The sequence below is a fragment of the Manis pentadactyla genome, chromosome 4, assembly GCF_030020395.1.
Source record: "Manis pentadactyla isolate mManPen7 chromosome 4, mManPen7.hap1, whole genome shotgun sequence".
In the NCBI taxonomy this organism is placed as follows: Eukaryota; Metazoa; Chordata; class Mammalia; order Pholidota; family Manidae; genus Manis; species Manis pentadactyla.
The window spans coordinates 36,587,159-36,607,321 of NC_080022.1; the positions used below are offsets into that span (position 1 = coordinate 36,587,159).

At 41.6% G+C, this 20,163-nt stretch overlaps 1 protein-coding gene and 1 pseudogene across 1 annotated transcript in view; both read left to right on the top strand.

Annotated features, from left to right (window-relative positions):
- The first annotated feature begins 4,065 nt into the window (after window positions 1-4,065).
- Window positions 4,066-20,163, top strand: part of RAD54L (RAD54 like) — a 40,684-nt gene continuing 24,586 nt past the window's right edge. Inside the window, exons 1-3 of the mRNA XM_036893018.2 lie at window positions 4,066-4,675; window positions 4,774-4,860; window positions 15,671-15,790. Of these exons, the coding sequence (XP_036748913.1) occupies window positions 4,673-4,675; window positions 4,774-4,860; window positions 15,671-15,790 (210 nt within the window). The 5' untranslated portion in view covers window positions 4,066-4,672. The remainder of the gene's footprint in view (window positions 4,676-4,773; window positions 4,861-15,670; window positions 15,791-20,163) is intronic.
- LOC118916344 (60S ribosomal protein L37a-like) lies at window positions 8,899-12,882 on the top strand (annotated as a pseudogene).

The following is a 20,163-nucleotide window of genomic DNA, read 5'->3' on the forward strand; positions in this document are numbered from 1 at the left end:
TATGCAGTCTGGCGCAGTCCTCTTTCCTGTTGCTCTCTCAGGATAGTTGTATTAATAATATTTTCATATTATATGCAATTTTAGGGGGAAGCCTCTGTTTCACCTCTTACACTGCCATCTTTCCTCAACTTATTAACGTGCACCTACAAAAATCTTACAGCTAACATTATTTATATATATATAAATGAGAGAAGACTGACTATTTTCCCCTAACACTGGGAACAAAACAAGAACATCTTCTTTCACTACTCTTATTCAACAAAGTACTGGAAGTTCTCACCAGTGCAATAAGACAAGAAAAGGAAATAAAAGGCATGCACATTGGAAAAGGAAATAAAACTACGTGCAGATTACATGACTGTCTACATAGAAGATCCCATGGAATCTACAAAAAAACACCCAAAAAACCTAGAACTAATAAATGAGTTCAGCAAGGTCACAGAATTCAAAAATAAATATACAGAAGTCAACTGCATTTCAGTATTTTAGCATTGAACATGTAGCCACTGAAAATTAAATACAATACCATTTACAATCACTAAAAAGAGAAATAATTAGATGTAAATCTGAAAAAACATGTACATGTCATGTACGGAAAAACTATACAATGCTGATGAATAAAATAAAAGAAGATCTAAATAAATGGAAAGACAGACTGTGTTCATGGATTGGTAGATTGACATATGGGTTAAATGAAATTACTATAAAAATCATAGATTTTTTTGTAAACATAGGCAAGAGCAATATGGAAAGGCAAAGGAACAGAAGAGCCAAAACAACTTTGAAAAAGAAAATAAGGTGGGAGGAATCTGTCCACCCAATTTTAAGAGTTATATATCTACAGTAATCAAGACTGTGTAGTATTGGTGAAGGGGTAGAAACATTGATTAATGGAACAGAATACAGATCCCAGAATATAACTACATGAATATACCCAACTGATTTTTGCCAAAGGTTCAAAAGTAATTCAATGGAGGACAGAAAGACTTTAAAACAAATGGTTGTTGAGATAAATTTCTTGGTCCAAGATGGAGCCATTCCTGCTCAAGTTACCAACCACATCAGCAAACTGAAACTTAAGATAAATTTTGTGTACATGTAAATGCTCTGTTTGATCAGAAACAACAGTATATTCAGTCAGTCAATCTCCAAATGCCAAGGCAACTCTGAGCTCCATACTTATTTCCTGCACCTTCTTCCCTTAAATAGGGTTGGCATGTAGCCCCAGCCTATCAGATATATTTTGTTTTTCTCCTTGTTCTTTATTCTTTATCCTTTGAAGGCTTCCTTCCTTCCTTCTGCCCCATGTTGCAGTTCTCCCAATGGAAACTGTCTGCTTCATGAAAAGTTAAATAAGATTTCTATCACCTAAATTGTCTTTAATCATTTTTTAACATGGTGCTGGAGGAACTGAACATTTAGGCAAAACAATGAATCTCTTCCTAAATGTCATACATTATACAAAAATTAACTTACATTGGATGTGATATAATGAGTCATTAGAAATACATATTTGGTCATTCATATGACCAAATATTATTTCTCAGGTATATCTGGTCTTCATCCACAGTTCCTGAAAACACTGCAGAGTCTTGAAGGTGAAATGCATGTTTTGTTGTTAATGAGAGATTTTTGGACCCCCTCCCACCCAAGGGCAGGGGCTGGAAGTTGAATCAGCCAATGGCCAGTAATTTAGTCAATCATGACTATGCAGTGAAGCCCTCACAAACCCCTGAGAGCTTATCACTCTCTGCTCACAAGAGAACTAAGCTTGGGGAACCAGAATACTTCTGCGTGGTCCCAAGCTCCACGAGGATAGAAGCTCCTTTATTTGGGACCTTGCCCTATGTATCTCTTCATCTGGCTGTTAACTTGTATCCTTTATTAAACTGGTAAAAGTGTTTTCCTGAGTTGTGTAAGCCATTCCAGCAAATTAATGGAATCTAAGGGGGAGGTCATGGGAACCTCCAGTCTGTAGCCAATAGGTCAGTAGCACAGGTTAATTGCCTGTGGCTTGCGACCGGGAGTCTTGTAGGAAGCAGCCCTTAACCTGGGGAATCTGGTGCTGTCACCAAGCAGATAGCAACAGAATTGAGTTCTCAGACACCCTGCTGGTGTTCGAGAATTACATGGTGTTATGTGTAGGAAGACCCCCCCACCCCCCACATACTTACACACATTGGAATTGGGTCTGGGAACCCAAATGGCATTATACTACTATTGCTGCTGTGTATAATGTTGTTGTATATATATGTAGGGAAAGAACACACCCTCATAGTGGATCACATATTTGAATGTAAGACATAAAACTATACAACTTTCAAGAAAAAGCATAGAAGCTCCAGGATTAGATAATATGTTCTTTGACTTGACATCAAAATCAAAAGTTACATACTATATAATTTCATTTATATGACATTATTGAAATGATAAAACTATGGAAATAGAGAATAGGTTACTGGTTACCAGGGATTAAAGAAGGGGTAGAGGTGGGAGAAAAATGGCTGTGTCTCTGAAAGGGCAACATGTGGGATCCTCAGATGGTGACGGAGGTGTTCTGTATCTTGATTGTGTTATTGTTAATATCCAGGTGGTGATGTTGTACTATAGCTTTGTAAGATGTTACCATTAGGGGAAACTGGGTAAAGGGTTCAAAGGATAGCTTTATATTATTTCCTACAACTACATGTGAATTTGTAATTATCTCAAATAAAAAATTTAATTAAAAACTCAGTAAGTAAAACATTATTGCCCTCCACCTCCTAAATAGTAAAAATTATCATCAGAGGCAGATATACCAGGAAGTTAAGGGTAAGCTTCAGGGTCCAACTGCACAGACCCTGGGAGTGACGCAAATTACTGGGGATTTGTGATTCCAGTGTTCTAAATGGGGAGAAGCCAGCTTGCAACGAGAGACATATCTGATAAATTGCCTGAAGAAGTTTCAGCAGTTTATATTCCCAAGATCCCATAATTGGATATTTTTTTTGTTTATTCTAAATAAATATTAATCTTACCAAATTTAAATGTGTACCTAATTTTAGAAGGTCTGAACAAGTACTTACAACAGCTTCAGGCCCTCCAAAACTTGGCTCTGCCCCTGCTTACCATAGCATGGTGGCTAGGAGCAATGACTCTGGAGCCAGATTGCCTAAATTCAAATCTTGACTGTTCTCACTAGATGTGTAGCCCTGGACAAGTTACTAGCCCTTCTGAGCCTGTTTCTTCACCTTTAAAATGGGGATAATAATAAACCTACCTCACAGTTGAGTGCACTAAATGCATTATTTTAACTAAGAAGCTTAGAAGCACATGGTAGTAAATGTTTCGTGTATACCCTTATTACATTATTAGTGAGTACCTAGGTTGTGCCTGGCACTGAGTACTTTGAACACATTAATTTGCTTTACTCTCAGAATAATCTTGCGCGTAAAGTACTAATATAAGGCATTTATACATTCTAGATAAAAATAAACTGAAGTTTTGAAAGATCGAGTCCTTACGTCTTCGGGAACAGGCCTCACTCCAAAAACCCCACTTCTATCAACACCATTTTGCCTACAAAGGCAAGCAGTTTCCTCCAAGACACTCCAGACCGGTCCCCGCGAAATGACCTCCCTCGTCCTAGAGCTGGGTTAGGTATGACTCCAATGCCGAACGCCTCTCCCAGGGACATGCAGACTCGCGCCGAGTTTCAGAATGCCCAGTCTTCTGCAGACAGGTGGCAATCCCTGGTTCTGCATTCCCAGCTGCTAGGTGCTTTTGATATTCGGCTGATGAGTACTACACGTTTTATGCGCCTGGGGTCATTTTGGTGTAAAACGTCATTTAGTTGTTCCTGGGCAAGCTCGCTGGCTTCCAACATACGCCGAGGCACCAGGGCGGGAGTCACTCCCCACGGGGTCGCCCAGCCCACACGCCCAACCGGTCCCGCCGCCGTTGGCCACACCCTTCCGCCTCCGTCTCCTCCTTGGGTCTCGAGTGCCGAACGCATCGAACGCAGCCAATGGGTTGGTGCGGCAGCAGCACCGCGGGAGGTTCGATTGACAGGGCCTGGCGGGGTCGGAGAGCCCTGGCGGCTGTTGAGGCGCGCTCTGGGTAGGAGAGAGCGAAGGGGAGTGCTGGAGTCCGAATCCTCTCTGCCGCTCTTTCCAGTCCCGCCTAGGATACTCCTCTCAAGCCCGGGTCGTTTACCAGCCCTGACTGGACCCCTGCTCGACCTCCTTCCGCCCGGGCCCCGCTACCGCACTCCACACCTGGGAACTCCCACTGCTCCGAACTCAGCGCGTCGCCCTGGCCTGTGACCGACCACCCTTTCCCCGCGCAACTACCTGCTCCCAGCTACGCCCACGTGGGGCCGTTATCCCGACTCCACCCTGCCCAGCCTGGCATCCGTCTGTCTCCTCCGCGCATCCCAGACTTCTGCTCATCTCTGCTTAGATACTTCCTCTTTGGCTTGCTCTCCCTCCTCGGCTATCTGGCAACCCACACTGTCACAGTTGGGGCCCAAACCCCAATTCCTGGCTGTATTCCCTCCATGCATGTTCTCTCTTTAGCCCATGCTGTCGATCATATAGCATCCTGCTCTTTACCAGGCTCTGGTTCCGCATTCTGCCAGGTGCCTTTGACATTTGTCTGATGGGGACTTGAGTTTCATGCTTCCGGGTCCAGCATGGTAAGTGAGGGCCTGTGGTAGACTGGGTATCCCTGATTCTGGGTCTAATTTGCTCGGAAATTAGAACTGCTGAAACCCAGCTGGTTCTCCCCTTACAGAGGAGGAGCTTAGCTCCCAGCCAGCTGGCCAAGAGAAAAGTGGAAGGCAGACCCTCTGGTGATGAAGACTGGCAACCTAGGGCAGTGGTGAGTACTCTGCCCTCCAAGGGATAGAGAAGGTGGGGATGCAGGGTTGTTTGGGCCCAAAGGAATCTTGGAATTGGTTTCTGGGTTACATGGAATGAACCTGGTTACCTCCAGAAGCCTCTTTCAACAAAGTTTTAATGAGTGCTTACTAAGTGTCAGGCATTGAACAAGATAAATAAAATCTTTGTCCTCAAGGTGCTCACTAGAAGCTAACAAAACCTTAGTTTCCCTGTTAGGAAGGGATATTCCAAAGCAAAACAACAGATTGGGTTGGGCCCTTTGGCTCCCTTGAAAAAAAGAAAAAAGGAGAGTTGCCAACAGCTACTACTGTTTTGCTCTTTGTCCCTGCTAAATGTCATAGAACTGTAGTGCTGGGCCTACCTTAGGGTCCTGAGCCCACTTGGAACTAGAGTGGAGTGGTGGTACCCCTCCAGCCTCTGCTAATTACTCAAGTACAGTGCATTCTACTCTGGTCTGGGACTTCTCTGCTTTCTGGGGCTGGCTGTGGGCAGGACCTTTGTAAACCAAAATCAGTAGGACAATGCAGCATGGACTTCCAGAGAGAGAGAACAGTTCAAGAAGCAAGGGCTTGACCACTGCAACTTTGGAGGAAGAGATCAACTAAAGAAGGTCTGGGAGGGCAATTTTTGGGCAGGGGCAGTGTGTGAGTAAAAGCATCTAGAGAGACAGGAAGGGCCTGGTGTTCCTGTTTCAGGTATGCCTTATAGGGTCATTGATACTTATATGATCATTGGCAAGCTGGTACAAATGGGTTCTTGCCTGATGGCTTGGTGGGGCTTGCTCTGTAGTTGCATCATTAGTGTGTAGGGGGCTCTTCTACCTGTGAGAGAGGCACATTAGTTGCCCCTTGCCACTTACATGGGTCTCAGACTTGAACTGGGGTCAGCATTTGGTGCAGTTGGGTCATAACTGGTGCTGTCTGCTGCTGGGCGCTCCTGCAAATAGTTTTGGTGCTAGTGTCCTTACTGCTGTGTGTGGACTGACTAGGGAGGGCCTCGGTGGCCTGGGATTTGGGGGCAGCTATACTTCTGTTCCTCTCTTGGGAAACTCAGGGAGATGAATAAACTGTTGCCCAATTATTCCTTGAGGCTTTTGGAGTGAAGATTTGGGGGCAGCATGACTCCATGCTACTTGTGGACTTAACCTTCACAAACCCACTTAATTCACCTCTTCTAGTGCCCCTCCTCAGATTAGGCAAGTTCTCTAACCTCATTAAGCTTCAGTTTTCTCACCTGTTAAGTAAGGCTGTGTTAAAAAACAAAATTTACCTGAGTAAATTTGAAGATCTAATTAGCTTTAGTAAGCAATTCACGGATCAGGCAGCATCTCATTTAGCAAGTGGAGAGATACTCTCCTACAAAATGGAAGATTTGTATAGAAGGATGGTGGGGTAAGAAATTATTAGAAAAAAAAGAGATTGTTTCAGGCAACATTCTTCCCCCTTCCCTTAGGAGGAAGAGCAGGGGGTCTTTGCAGGTTACATCATCTTTTTTGTGGGAATGTAGAGGGCTTATGTGACAGACTCCCTCATTGGTGCTGCCCAGATTTCTGACTGACTGCATTTTGGAGGGATGTTGAAGCTGCAGTTAGGTTAAGTGTAAAGCCCAGATTTGATGACTTGGCCTAGCAGAAATGACTCCATTTTGAGCCTGTGGTTTTCTTTTTAATATTTCCCCCCTTTTTATCATGAGTCTCAGCTTACTGAGAGATATCAAAAATTAAGGTATTGCAATCCTATCAAAGCACCAACAGCATTATTCAATGAACTACAACAAATAGTTCTAAAATTCATATGGAAACACAAGAGACCCCAAATAGCCAAAACAATCCTGAAGGAAGAACAAAGCTGGGGGGATAATGCTCCCTAACTTCAAGCTCTACTACAAAGCCACAGTATAATCAAAACAATTTGGTACTGGCACTAAAACAGACCCATGGATCAATGGAACAGAGTAGAGAGCTCAGCTGTAAACCCACACATATAGGGCCCATTAATATACAATAAAGAGCCATGAATACACAATGGGGAAGTGACAGCCTCTTCAACAACTGGTGTTGGCAAAACTGGGCAGCTACATGTAAGAGAATGAAACTGGATTATTGTCTAACTCCATGCACAAAAGTAAACTTGAAATGGATCAAAGACCTGAATGTAAGTCATGAAACCATAAAACTCTTGGAAGAAAACAGGCAAAAATCTCTTGATTATAAACATGAGCACTTTTTCCTAAACACATCTCCTCGGGCAAGGGAAACAAAAGCAAAATCGAACAAATGAGACTACATCAAACTAAAAAGCTTCTGTACAGAAAAGGACACCATCAGCAGAACAAAAAGGCATCCTACAGTATGAGAGAATATATTTGTAAATGACATATCCCATAAGGGTTAACATTCCAAATATATAAAGAGCTTACATGCCTCAACACCCAAAAAACAAATAACTCTATTAAAAAATGGGTGGAGAATCTGAACAGACACTTCTCCAAAGCAGAAATTCAGATGGCCAACAGATGCATGAAAAGATGCTCCACATTGCTAATCATCAGGGAAATGCAAATTAAAACCACAATGAGATAACCACCTCACACCAGTTAGGATGGCCAACATCCGAAAGACAAGAAACAACAAATGCTGGTGAGGATGTGGAGAAAGGGGAACCCTCCTACATTGTTGGTGGGAACGTAAGTTAGTTCAACCATTGTGGAAAGCAATAGAGAAGTTCCTCAAAATACTAAAAATAGAAATAGCAATTGACCAGTAATTCCACTCCTAGGAATTTGCCCAAGAAAAATAAAATCCCAGATTCAAAAAGACATATGCACCCCTATGTTTATCGCGGCACTATTTACAATAGCCAAGATATGGAAGCAACCTAAGTGTCCATCAGTAGATGAATGGATAAAGAAGAGGTGGTACATATACACAGTGGAATATTATTCAGCCATAAGAAGACAACAAATCCTACCATTTGCAAAAACATGGATGGAAGTGGGTCGTGAGGGTGGATGAAGAGGGAGGGAGAAGGGAATTAGAGGGCATTATGATTAACACACATAATGTCGGGGGGTCATGGGGAAAGCAGTACAGCATGGAGAAGACAAGTAATGACTATAGCATCTTGCTATGCTGATAGTGACTGCAATGGGGTGGGCGGGGGACTTGATAATATGGGTGAATGTTGAATCCACAATGTTGCTCATGTGAAACCTTCATAAGATTGTATATCAATGAAACTAATTAAAAAACTAAGGCATTAGTGCCACTCTCAGCTATGGCTCTGAAGTTCTTCAAGTTTGTTCCTTTGATATGGGGTCCATAGGTCTTGTTGTTTTTCTTAACTCCTGTTATATTAACAGATCACAGAAATTGATCATTCTCTTCATTCCTTTTTTGACCTTCCAGTTTTAAGATCACTTGCTTTGTTGTTAGAGCAGCTGCAAACATGCAATTAAAGTTTCTGAGAGAATATAGTGCACCAGGGAGATTATTATAACTATAAGCAGGATAATTCCCAACTTTGGAGCCATGGTCCCCAAGATCCAAACCAATCAAAGTCAAAGAAGTCAAAGACCCTGCTAAAAGCCCCTTTAAAGCCAAGTGGCTTGCTTGGTGATCTTACATAATTGAGTTTCTACTTCCCAAGAAGTGTTCATTCAGGTACAGCAGGTGGTGTTGGCCACAGCACAGACACCTTGCTCAGCTAAAAGATGATCAAGGGCTGTCCTATTAAGAACTTTGGCCATAAAATCTAAGGATCTTTGCTGCCAGCTAATGTCTTAAGAATAGCTTCTGCAACAACTTCAAGAAATAAGAAGTTGCTGATCTATGTTTATCCCTAACCAAGAAGTAGAGGACCTGCCAAAAGAGTGAGTCCTGAATCAAAGCGTCCTGGTAGGTCCTCTCTAACTCAGCAGTGTAAATCCAGGGGAATCAACCAATGAGATGTCTTATTTCACTTGGGAAAAGTTAGGGACACAGTTAAACGTTCTAAATTCCAGTTTGTCCCCCTTAGCGATGGCCTGGGAGATAGACATGTGAGAGTTACCTTCCCAGGCCAATGCCAGGGTAAAGGAAAAGAAAAGAAGGAGAAAGGGTTTTTATATTTAGTTGAAGTATGAAGTCTTGATCCCTTGTCTTGGGCAGAAGCAGTCAACCTCAATGTCAGCTTACCTTTCTTCCTCTTCAATTTGATTTGGAGGTCTCCAGCAACTTCCAGTTTTACAGCAGTGTCAGTGGTCAGGAGCAGTTGGTAAGTCCATTCTAATGGGGCTCAAGGGCTGTCTTTCTCTGATGACATTTCCAGAATACCCAGTCACCAGGTGCTAGAGTAGCCAACAGGATCCTTTGAATTGGGATCCAGGAAGACTTCCTTAACCTGTTAATAACAGGCTTGAGCATAAGACATTAGAGACTTGCAGTAGCTGGTCATACTAGCATGAGCAACAGGGTATAATCAGGAAGTTGTGTACCAATAGACATTGGTCTGCCATTGTGTCTCTCATGTGGAGCATGTTTCAAAAGGGGGCCAAACAGTCTGCAAGGCCAAAGGCAAGTACCTCAGGCTAGGGAAGTCCAGTAGTTTCGTCAAGTTTAGGAATTTTAAATTGGTGGATCCCATTTGTTTCTTGACCTTGTCTGATGATTGAGGATGATAGAGACTGTGATAATTCTAAGAAGCTTGCAAGGCTTTTGTTATGGCTTGTATAATTTGCCCAGTGAGGAGGGTACCTCCTCGTTCACTGGAAATTTTGAAGGTATACCCCAAATGGGAAACATTCTCCAACACTTTCTTTGTCAATGTGAGTGCATCAGCCTTGCAACAGAGGGAGGCTTCCACCCATCCAGAAAACACACATACAGTTACAAGAACATATCAGTAACCCATACTAAGTGACAGTTGAATGAAGTCCATCTGCAGATGTTTGAAGGGTCCAGAGGGAGGAAGTCTGAGTCCTCTGGGGACAAAATAGTTTTTCCAGGATATAGACCTGGCAGATCAGACATTACTGGTAGATTGTTTTTGCAGTTTTGTAGGACTCCCCACCAATGTGTGTTCATGATTTGAGTCATCTTAAATGTACAATGGTAGGTAAAGGAATACCAAAACCAAAAAAATTGGGTTTGTCATGGAGCTGGGGAAAACTGAGTGGCTGTGTTGGGTTTCCTCTAGTCCTGAGTGTTTAATTTACAGCCATTGTTTAATTTCTCTGACTCAGGAGCAGGCTGTTTGCCATGTTACAAGGACATCAGGATGGCAAAAGTCTATCGATGAAGGGCCCATTTTTGCAGAAGCAGAGTGAACTATGTCCACGTGGGCTACAGTTATAGATTCTGTTGCTATTGCTTTTGCATGAAAGTCAGCATTTCGCTGACACTCGGGGTTTGGTCCTTTTACTGTGGATCTCAGTTTTGATGACAGCAGTTTCAGAAGGTAAGAGAAGTTATAAGTGATAACATCATTCCAGGACACACCAGATTTGTAGGAATTTCACCTCATTTCCAGCACACCTAAGTACCTATACAAATACAGCAATAAAGAAGGTTAAGTATTCTTATTTGACAATACTTCCAATGTAATTTAACATATCAAATAAACTTAATTATTTGAACAAATCCTTTGGAATGTTTGTTCTAGGTCAAAAAAAACTTCATTTAGAGTTTCATTTGGGAAGTTAGTCAAAAACATAAACAAAGGCTTTAAAGCCATTGCCTAAATAGGATCACAGATCATTATGAAATTTAACATTTAATTATTTATTAGCAAAACTTAGCTCTTTTAATATTAAGATTTGGTTTTCCTAAGTAATTGAAGACCTGATAAAGACAGCAAACATAGGAAATTATTTTGATAAAATCAAGAATTACTGTTTTTTTAGGCAAATCACTTAAAAAGTAAAAAAACTTTCACAATCTTATCAAAAGTAGACCAAATCCAAAAAAAAAAACCACCTTGTCCTTTTTAACAGGAAACCAAATTCTAATTTTGCACCAGTTTACTTTTGATATTAAAACTTATCCATTACACTCTTAGTCAGTTGTGATGATGCATAAAATTCCTTTCCTTTTTCTCAAACTTTCCACAACTTTTCTTTTTCCTCAAAAAATACATCTCCATTCCTCATACCTTCTTTTTCCAAAAACAGACATTTTACTTCGCATGAGTATGGAGATGTTTCCTTCATTGTTTCTAATATATTTAATTACATATATTAATTAGAATTCTTAACCTTTAGAAACTTTAATTTCTAGTGAAATCTAAGAACAGTTGTCAACTGTATTAGCATTCTGTGGCTTGACAGACTTACATTTTTTATAATTTCCAGAATCATGTTTTCTCAGAGTAAATTTCTCAGCATGGCACAAAACATGTTTTCTAATAGACTCAAATACCTTTAGTTTCTCTGTAATAGGAAGCCAAAAGTGGATAAACCTATGTTAAACCCAGGTAGTATAAAGTTGTTTATCTGCATTATATTCAATGTTGATAACCCTAAAAAATGTCTTAATTAAAACAAATTTAGAGGTGTTTTAATTTATCTAAGATTATCCTGGATCACAGGAACTTGAAAAACATCTGGGCTAGTTTCTATCTTTCTGAGAGTTTATGAATACCCAATCCTTATAAGCACTTGACTTCAAACCAATTAAATAGAACTCTTTTACAGATTAATTTTACAATACCATCCGGAGGTAGAAAAATCCACATTTTCACCATATACATATAAACAGATAGACACACAAACACAGATTCAGAGACCTTATAGCTTGTGGCTTTAAATAGCTACTGTGAATTAGATAAAATACAACACTCACTAGTTAAAAAGAAGTTGGATCTAAGTTGTTTTTCTGATAGTTGGAGTAAGTTAAGGTTACTTGTCCAGGTGACTAAAGCTTTTCCTAATACTTGTGGAGATGACACTTAAGATTTGCATCTGTCCTTGACAAGTCAAGTTCCAAATGACCTTTCCCTCTTTGGTTTTTTTTTTTTTAATATATATATGAGAATTACCTCACTGAAGTTTGCATATCAAAGAGATGGTTTAGAATATTTAGACAAAAGGTACAAAACAAAAATGCAAGCTCCTCCTAGGACTTTTATTTTCTTGAAGCTAGAGTTTTTCAATATTGAAGCCTTTTGAGATAAATAGGGGAGGTTTGGGGATCGGTAAAAGGATTGGGTGGACTTTGAATTGTTTCTGGAGCCACACCTCTGGTCCTATAGACTAGAGTTGCAGAACAAGGACATATGTTTTTAATTCCTCAAAAAGTTGGGTCACCACCTAAATGGTATCAAAGGACTGATACACCCATCCAGTTGTGTTAGAATGTTTTTTTTTCCCTCTGCATACATTTAGCTTAAGGGAGAAGGCGTGAAAAAAATCCTATCAGGCTTTGAATATCAACTAATTTGGCCAAATTTTTTATCATAAGTTGTAAGTCCTTTGAAACATCTTGTTTTAGCTGCGACAATCAGTAAATATTTCTGGCAGTTTTAACCTCATGGACACAAGAGGTACCCTCAAAGACAGTGCGGCTCTCTCAGCTCTCTCAGCTTCCACCTAGTTGGCAGCAACATGGTGAAATACACTAAAGAAGGTTGGAATTGTTGGTAAATATGGGGCCCGTTACTGGTGTTTCTCTCAGGAAAATGGTGAAGAAAACTGAAATAAGCCAGCACACCAAGTACACTTGATCCTTTTGTGGCAGCACCTAAGATGAAGAGACAAGTTATGGGGATCTGGCACTGTGGTTCCTGTGTGAAAACATTATCTGGTGGTGCCTGGACCTACAGCGCCACTTCTGTCACAGTAAAGTTGGCCATCAGAAGACTGAAGGAATTGAAAGATTAGTAGAAGTGCCACCATCTGAAGCATTGCTAGACAATACTAAGTGGGTTGGTTAATTTATGTAACAACAAAAAAGATGGTGCAAAAAAATATCTTTGCAAGATCTGCGTTACTCCCAGTGATAGCCAAAGAAAAATCTGCATGTCCTAGACAGGTGGAAAGCCAAGCCAAGTTCTCGGGACATAAGATGAGATAAGAAGGCAATAGTTATTCCTGGGAGAGAAAGGATTAATAACCAGTTGGTCAGGATTTGGAAAGGAAGGGACAATATGAAATTTTATTTCTCTCTCTTGACTTGCCTCAGGAGCTAATCTATTTACAAAAACTTTTGAGTATCCCCCCTGGGTTTAAGAAGTTCAATAACTATGACCCTCAGTTTGGCCTTTGACCAAATAGTGAAAGATAACTGAAGGGGATCACCTGTAGCCTCAGATGGGCTTTATTTTAAAAGGTAACTTTAATAGTCTCTTCAGAGTGGAAAGTCAATTCAGACAGAGGTTTACTAGTGAGTTTTGAGTGAGAACTCAAAGGAGGATACAGGGGACCAGTAGGAGTTATGGCAGTCCTCTATATAGTCTTTTATCTAATTTTTCATTAGCTTTTTGCAGTGAATCTTTCAATGAAACTTTAGGAATTTTGAGAACTTTTAGAGGTTTCTGCATGCCAATGAAAATAGGTATCTCATTTTGTTTGTTTAATTTGGGAACTCTTGCTTTCAAGTGCACTTAAATTATTTTGTTTATAATTGGAACATTCCCCATAATTGCCATTGTAATTCAGGTAGTTTTTAGAAAAATTCTCCATTTTGCTGGATATTTGTAACTTCTGGGACCATAGTTCTTATACATAAAGTAGGCAAGTGTGCTGGAAGGGTAGCTTAGCTGAACTCTCTGGATTTAAAAGTTCCCATTTCCTTTAGCTAGGCCTTTTGGTTTCTTGGAGCCACACTAACAATCTGAGAAGTGGGGAAGGGATTTAACAAAAGAATGGGGACTGCCAATAGATTCCAAACAGAGAAATGCAGCTGCCACCAGCAGTTTCTGACATGGAACCTGGAGATCTAGGGACAAAACCAAAGGGCTGTGATTTCTTTTTGGCTTCCAAGATCCACTTAGCCATAACCTTTACTGATGTGCACATTAACAAAAACCAACTGACTGAGGAAATGGAACTGTGGCACCAGCAAACTAAGAATTGAGGACAGGATTGAACCAGCAGGCCCCAAAGCATGGAGACTGCAGCTGCCACCAACAATTTCTGACATGGAATCTGGGGAAGCATTCCAAAGAAATGGGAACTAGTATTTGTATTAGTGATTGCAGACTAAATTGTCATGGAACATAAGGGCAAAACCCAGGGCTGGAGTTTAGACATTACTCCAGACTAGCCACTAGAAGGCCCTGTGTGCCCTACCAGCAATTTCCAACGTGGACTAAACCAGCAGACTCCATTAATGGAGACTGTGGACTGAAACTGGAGAAAGGACTAAACCAGCAAACCCCAGTAAATGGGGAATAGAACTAGGGAAGGGATTCAAACATGAAATTATGGACTGAACCAAGGGCTAAGGACTGGCACTCTGTTAGAACCTCCTGTTGACCAATTAATCCTGGAGTAGAAAGCCAATTAAATAAGGAATTCAATGCAAAGAGAGCAAAGTTCAGCTGAGAGGAACTCACCAACAGCACTCAAATATGGTAAGAAAAGCAGTGACCTCAAAAGGGTTCATGGGGTGCCATGCCTGTTTTTTTTGCTCCGGGTTGCCGTCAGAAGTTCACTTTGGATTGCACTGCTGCCACTAAATCTGTTAAAAAAACAAAAGTCAACCGAGTGAATCTGAAGGTTTAATTAGCTTAATAAGCAATTAATGATTTAGCAACATCTCATCTAGCAAGCAGAGGGGATGCTCCAAAAAGTCCTACAAAATGGAGGTTTTTATAGATGGAGGGTGGGGCAAGAAGTTATTAGAAAAGGGATTGTTTCAGGCAATCTTCCATCTTCCATTAGAGGGAGGAGCTAGGAATCTTATGCAGATTACCTCATCTTTTACGGCGATGGAGAGGGCTCATGGCACATTGCCTCATTGGTGCCAGGAGATTCCTGACTGCATTTCTGGTGGAGGTTGAAGCTGCAATTGGGTTAAGTATTAAGCCCAGGTTTGGTGACTTGGCCTAGCAGAAATGACTCCACTTTGGGCCTGTGTTTTCTTTTTAACAATTATAACAAACATTTATCATAGGATTACTGTGAAGATTCTACATGATAATGAGACAGGGACCATGGGTGTAGTCAAAGTAGGGTGAGGGCCTCCTCGCAAAAAAACAAGGCAGGATATTTACAAAGCAATGTAACAATGTAAAGTCCCTATGGAAACTCTGTGTTCAGCATTATGCAAAGTCAAGGTCACACTAATTCTCTAGGGTAAAGATACCAGACTAGGAACATAGACACCTTCAGTGAGATCAGTTAAAGGTTAAAAGGCCAGGAGCAACTTGGCTTGGAATGTTTGAGTGTTCCGCAAGGGTATCTCAGCATAACCTGTCACTGTAAACTGCCCTAGCAAACAGACAACAAGGCCCACCTTGAGGGCAGGGCAGGTGGTACAAGTCCACCCCCTAAGCCCTCAATTCCCAAAAATCTGTAACTGCCTATAAATCCCCTAGACAGTGCACCACCCCGGGCTCTCTTGTCCCTTCCTGGCATGAGCCAGGAGCTCTGTCTGTCCTCTCACTGTGTCTCTCAATAAAAGTCTCCCTGGCTCTCCTACCTTGGGTGTTTGCTAAGTTCATTCTTCGACTCTGCAAACAAGAACCCCGGCATCAATAATACATGTGAAGAGGTTAGCACAGTGCTGAGCACTTAAAAGCATTTTAAATATTAGTTGCCATTGTGGTGAACTCTGGTTTTCCAGACTTGATCTTCCCAATACTCTCTCCTAGACACCTAAGAAACGGAAATCTAGCAGTGAGACCCAGAGCCAGGAGTGTTTCCTGTCTCCTTTTCGGAAACCTTTGACTCAACTAATGAATCGACCACCCTGTCTGGACAGTAGTCAACATGTAAGTCAGATCTGCAACCTGCCAGTGTATGTGTGTGCCTTGTTGTTTTGCCTAGGAAAGCTTCTGCCCCAGAAGACTCCCATCAGTGCCCTACAGGGTGCCAGCTCAGAGCTGGCTAGGGCCTGGAAGAGGCTTGGCCTTTTTGTTTGGAGATATGTGCCTGACCTGGAGTTCCTCCTTGTTTATTTTAGCTATTTGGGCATTAGATATCAGGTGGCTCAGATTCCTGAGGACATGAGGGCACAGGAGAGGGAAGGCTATGGCAGGATATTGGAACCAGGGTCCTCATGCCAAATTGGTCTCTGATTCTGCATATGGCTTTAAGATATACCAGAGTCATACAGCTTTTACATGTTTCCTCTAGTAAAATAAAACATAATCATCACCATGGCAGGTTCTGTGCATTATCTCATGTAACTCTCCTTTTTAAGAAGAGGAAGCTGAGCCTCAGAAGGATTAAGTAATTTGCCCAAACTTACAGAGTAGTCAGATCTGAGTAGGTCCATCCAAAGCTCTTTCCACCAAGCTTTCTGAGGGACAGTGATATTGAGCTCTGGCACTAACTCCACAAATCCTTGGGATTTAACTGGTAAGATCAATAAAGGTGTGTTTTGTTATTCATAGAGAACCCAGTCTGTTTTAACCACAACAATTTATGTTAATGAGATGACTTGTATAAATCACCTAACTTTGGTGGTTGATTTCCATGGGAACCAACCCACCAGTGGCCAATGTTTAATCTATCTTGCCTGTGTAATGAAGCCTCCACAAAAAACCCAAAAAACGGGATTTGGAGAGCTTCTAGGGTGATCAGGAACGGATCCACGTATCCAGAGAAGTGGCACACACCTAGCTCCACAGGGACAGAAGCTCTTCCAGAATCTCTTCATCTGGTTCCAATCTATAGCCAGTCAGTCAGAAGCACAATAACAACTGGACCTGAGATTGGCATTTGAAGTGGTGTAGGGAGGCAGACTTGTGGAACTGGCCTCTTAACTTGCAGAATGTGTGCTTTCTCCAGGCAGGCAGTGTCAGACTTGAGTTACATTGCGGACATCCAGGCGGCACTGAAGAATTACTTTGTGTGGAAAACCCACACATTTGGTGTCAGAAGTGAAGTAGTACAGTGGTGTATCGAGAGCAGAGGAGACACACAGGAGTGTGTTTTTACTTATAGGGACATTTTGAAGGAAAAAAATGGGAATATATAATGAAGGTTAGTTATTTGCATTCACCAAACATTTTTTTTAAGTTTTACATAATACTTAATGAACGTATGTACATGTAAATATATGTAAGATATAAGACAAACATCTGTGAACCCACTGTCTAGGACTACAATCCATTTTCTGATCCCCAAAGTTAACTGCTATCCTGGATAATGTTCATTCTTTGCTTTTTGTGATAGTTTTACCATATGTATATAATTCATTAAGTAATACATTGGTTAGTTTACTGAGCTTTAAAAAGTGGTGTGCAGTCCTCTGGGACTGTTTTCATTCAGGATTCATTCAAATTGTTCTATGTAACTATATGTCGTAAAGTGCAGGTACGGTGGGAGAACGCAACAGGGGCTAACAGTCGAGGTTGGTGAAGACCCAAATCTGAGGAACATGCTGATTAGTCTGAGTCCTGAAGGATTTGAGGAGTGAGCCAGGTGAAGAGAGGGAAATGTTCCGGACAAAGGGACAGCCTGTGGGACAGCTGTGGAGGAAAGAGTTCCAAAAGCAAAAATGCCTCAGGCCCACAGGAGTCCCAGTGCAGCCCTGCAGAAGACTTCAGCCTAGACAGGATGAGTTTGAAGTCCTGTAGGATGTCTAGATTTGGAGGTGGTTATAAATGTGAGTATGGAGCATAGGAGGGAGGTGTGGATTGGAATTAGATTTGGGGTCGTTAGCATAGAGCTGGTTTTTGGTACCTCCAAAGTGTTTGGGAGGGTCAGGGTGAGTGTGCGGTCAGAAAAGCTGAGGGCCAAGCCCTGAGGAGCACTGACTTTTGAGGGGATTAAGCAGAGGAAGATAAGCCCATTAGGAGAACTGAGCATGAGGTCCCAGAGAGCAGGATAGTGGGGGAGAGGTGTCATGGAAGTCAAAGGCAGAGCATATTTGAGAAGGAGTGGCCAACTTTGGTAAGATAAGGACAGAAACATGTCCATTGGAATTAGGGTCATGTAGGCCATTGGTGATCTTGGCCAGAGTCATTTCAGATCTGTGGAAGGAGCAGAAGATAGGAGGAGTGGAGATAAGGAAGGGGAGACAAATAACTCTAGAAGTTTGAAGGGGAGGATATAAGAAGTCAAAATAATTTTTGTTTTTAAGATAAAAGAGAGGTAAGCATGTTTCAAATGCTTGTGAGAAAGAGCTCTTTCCCTCTACTAAAGGGAGAGGTTGAGATACAGGAGAGATGAGGCTGCACTGATAGAATCTCTGTGGCAGAGGGAGGCTTTGACCTTGGTGGGGAGGAGGAATGCTCTCCCTCTCTTTTCAGAAGGAAAGGCTGCTATGAATGTGCAGTTACTAAATGAACAAAATTAGAGTATGCTCTGTCCCCTGCCTCTACCAGACCATATTCCCTGGCCCTTGCAAGTCGTGCAGCCTGTGCCCCGAGATGTTTTTGACCAGGGGCCCTCATATTCTGTCTGCTAGCTGCACAGGCCTGCAGTTCTCCCTGCAGAACCTGTGTCTCCTGGGCTTTATTGAAAGCCATGCTTTTAAATTTGAAACATAAATGCTTAGCTACTTAGAGCCTCAAATCTAGCCTCCTATATTGATAATCTTGAAAATAATATTTCAGTTTTAGAATTGAAAGCAGAATTGGTGCCAAATTAGAAAGGAAATTAGAGTTCATCTCCTTCCTTTTCCTCTCCTTTGACTTAAAGGTAGCTTTTTGTTAGCATTTTTCATATATGAGTTTCTTGTTATCAAAGCTATTCATAATTATAATAATTATGGTAATTCAAAACAGTCAATTAAAATACTTTATTCAGTTGCAAAGAAATATGGAAATACACAAAGAATTTGTGTCCTTCTCTAGCCCTGCCTTGGGCCCTGGTCATGTCATTTGGTGTTCTGCACATTCCTGTTCTCTTCCAACAGATTGCCAAACATACTCATTACAGTTTCCCATTTAAAGTACATTGAATTTCTCGAAGTTTATAATGATGTATACTTGGGTCAGAATAAAAAGCTAAATATTTCAGGGCAAGACAGGCTTGCTTTTTTTCCTATTAAACTACCTTTTTGCTAGAAGGGAGTATTTTTCAGTACTTCTTTTTCCTCTAATGTGTTCCCATTAAAACTACCTTCAGGGTTTCTGCTCTTGTTGTCTCCTTGCTGTCTCGGGTTTCAGCCCTTGCTTTGTTGAGGTTCACAACAATTGTAATTCCTCAGGGTGCTCAGGTGTGTACTAACCAGAACTTCAACGGGAGTTGTCAGAGACAGCTCAGGAGCTGGTGCTATGGAAGCCCTGCAGCTCCTTCTGCCCCAGCCCATAGCCCAGTGATGATTCCAGGCTGAAGTGATGGCTCAGAGGCTTCCTGCAGCACAGAGGCAACAAAGGCCACCTTTTTTTTGGGCCCACATGTGTCTGCTTCCTGCTTTTTCTTGGTGTCTGGCTTGCTTTCTCTCATGTCCCCTTTCTCATGTTGTTCCTTCTCTTATGCTTTCCCGTGGCAGGAAGCTGCTGACTGAGTTGATCCACATGGCTGTACTCAAACGAGTCGGGTTAGGAGGTGGTTTTGCCCACTGGTTAAGTAAGGGCCCTGGAATAAGGAAAGTGCTGCATCTGTCATGGTTGTGTGACTTGGGAAAGTGACTTGACCACTCAGCCCCAATTTGCTCATCTGCAAAATGGGGATGCCAGTAATATATGGACCTCATAGAGCTGTTAGTGAGGATTAAATGGTAACATGAATGCAAGGGACCTGGCACTGTATCTGGCATACATTGTTAGTCATCATGATTGTTGTCATTCTTGCTGTTGTTATTATTATTATTTTACTAATACGACTGTTCCTGTTACTCCTTCCACAAATTGATTTGGGAATTAGATGGAGTTGGCAGAATTAATATGACTAAAAAAGAAATATGTGAGGAGTGCTTGGGAAGATGTAGCTGTTTAGGACAGTGCTTGAGTCTAGACATGGAGTTCTCCATTTGGACTGTGATGGGCTACATTTGTGGTGTTTCCTTCTTAAGGTTCTGTACCCTAGGGAATAGACCACTGGCATGGTCTTTCACAAGCTAATGGGTTTGAGCCTTGTGGTTGAAGGAGGCTGGGCATTTGCCAGTGGCTCTCTGCTGTTGTTGGGTACTTGTAGAACGCATGTAAAGCCTCAAAAATGAAATCTGTTGTACAAAACCTAGTAAGCTAAT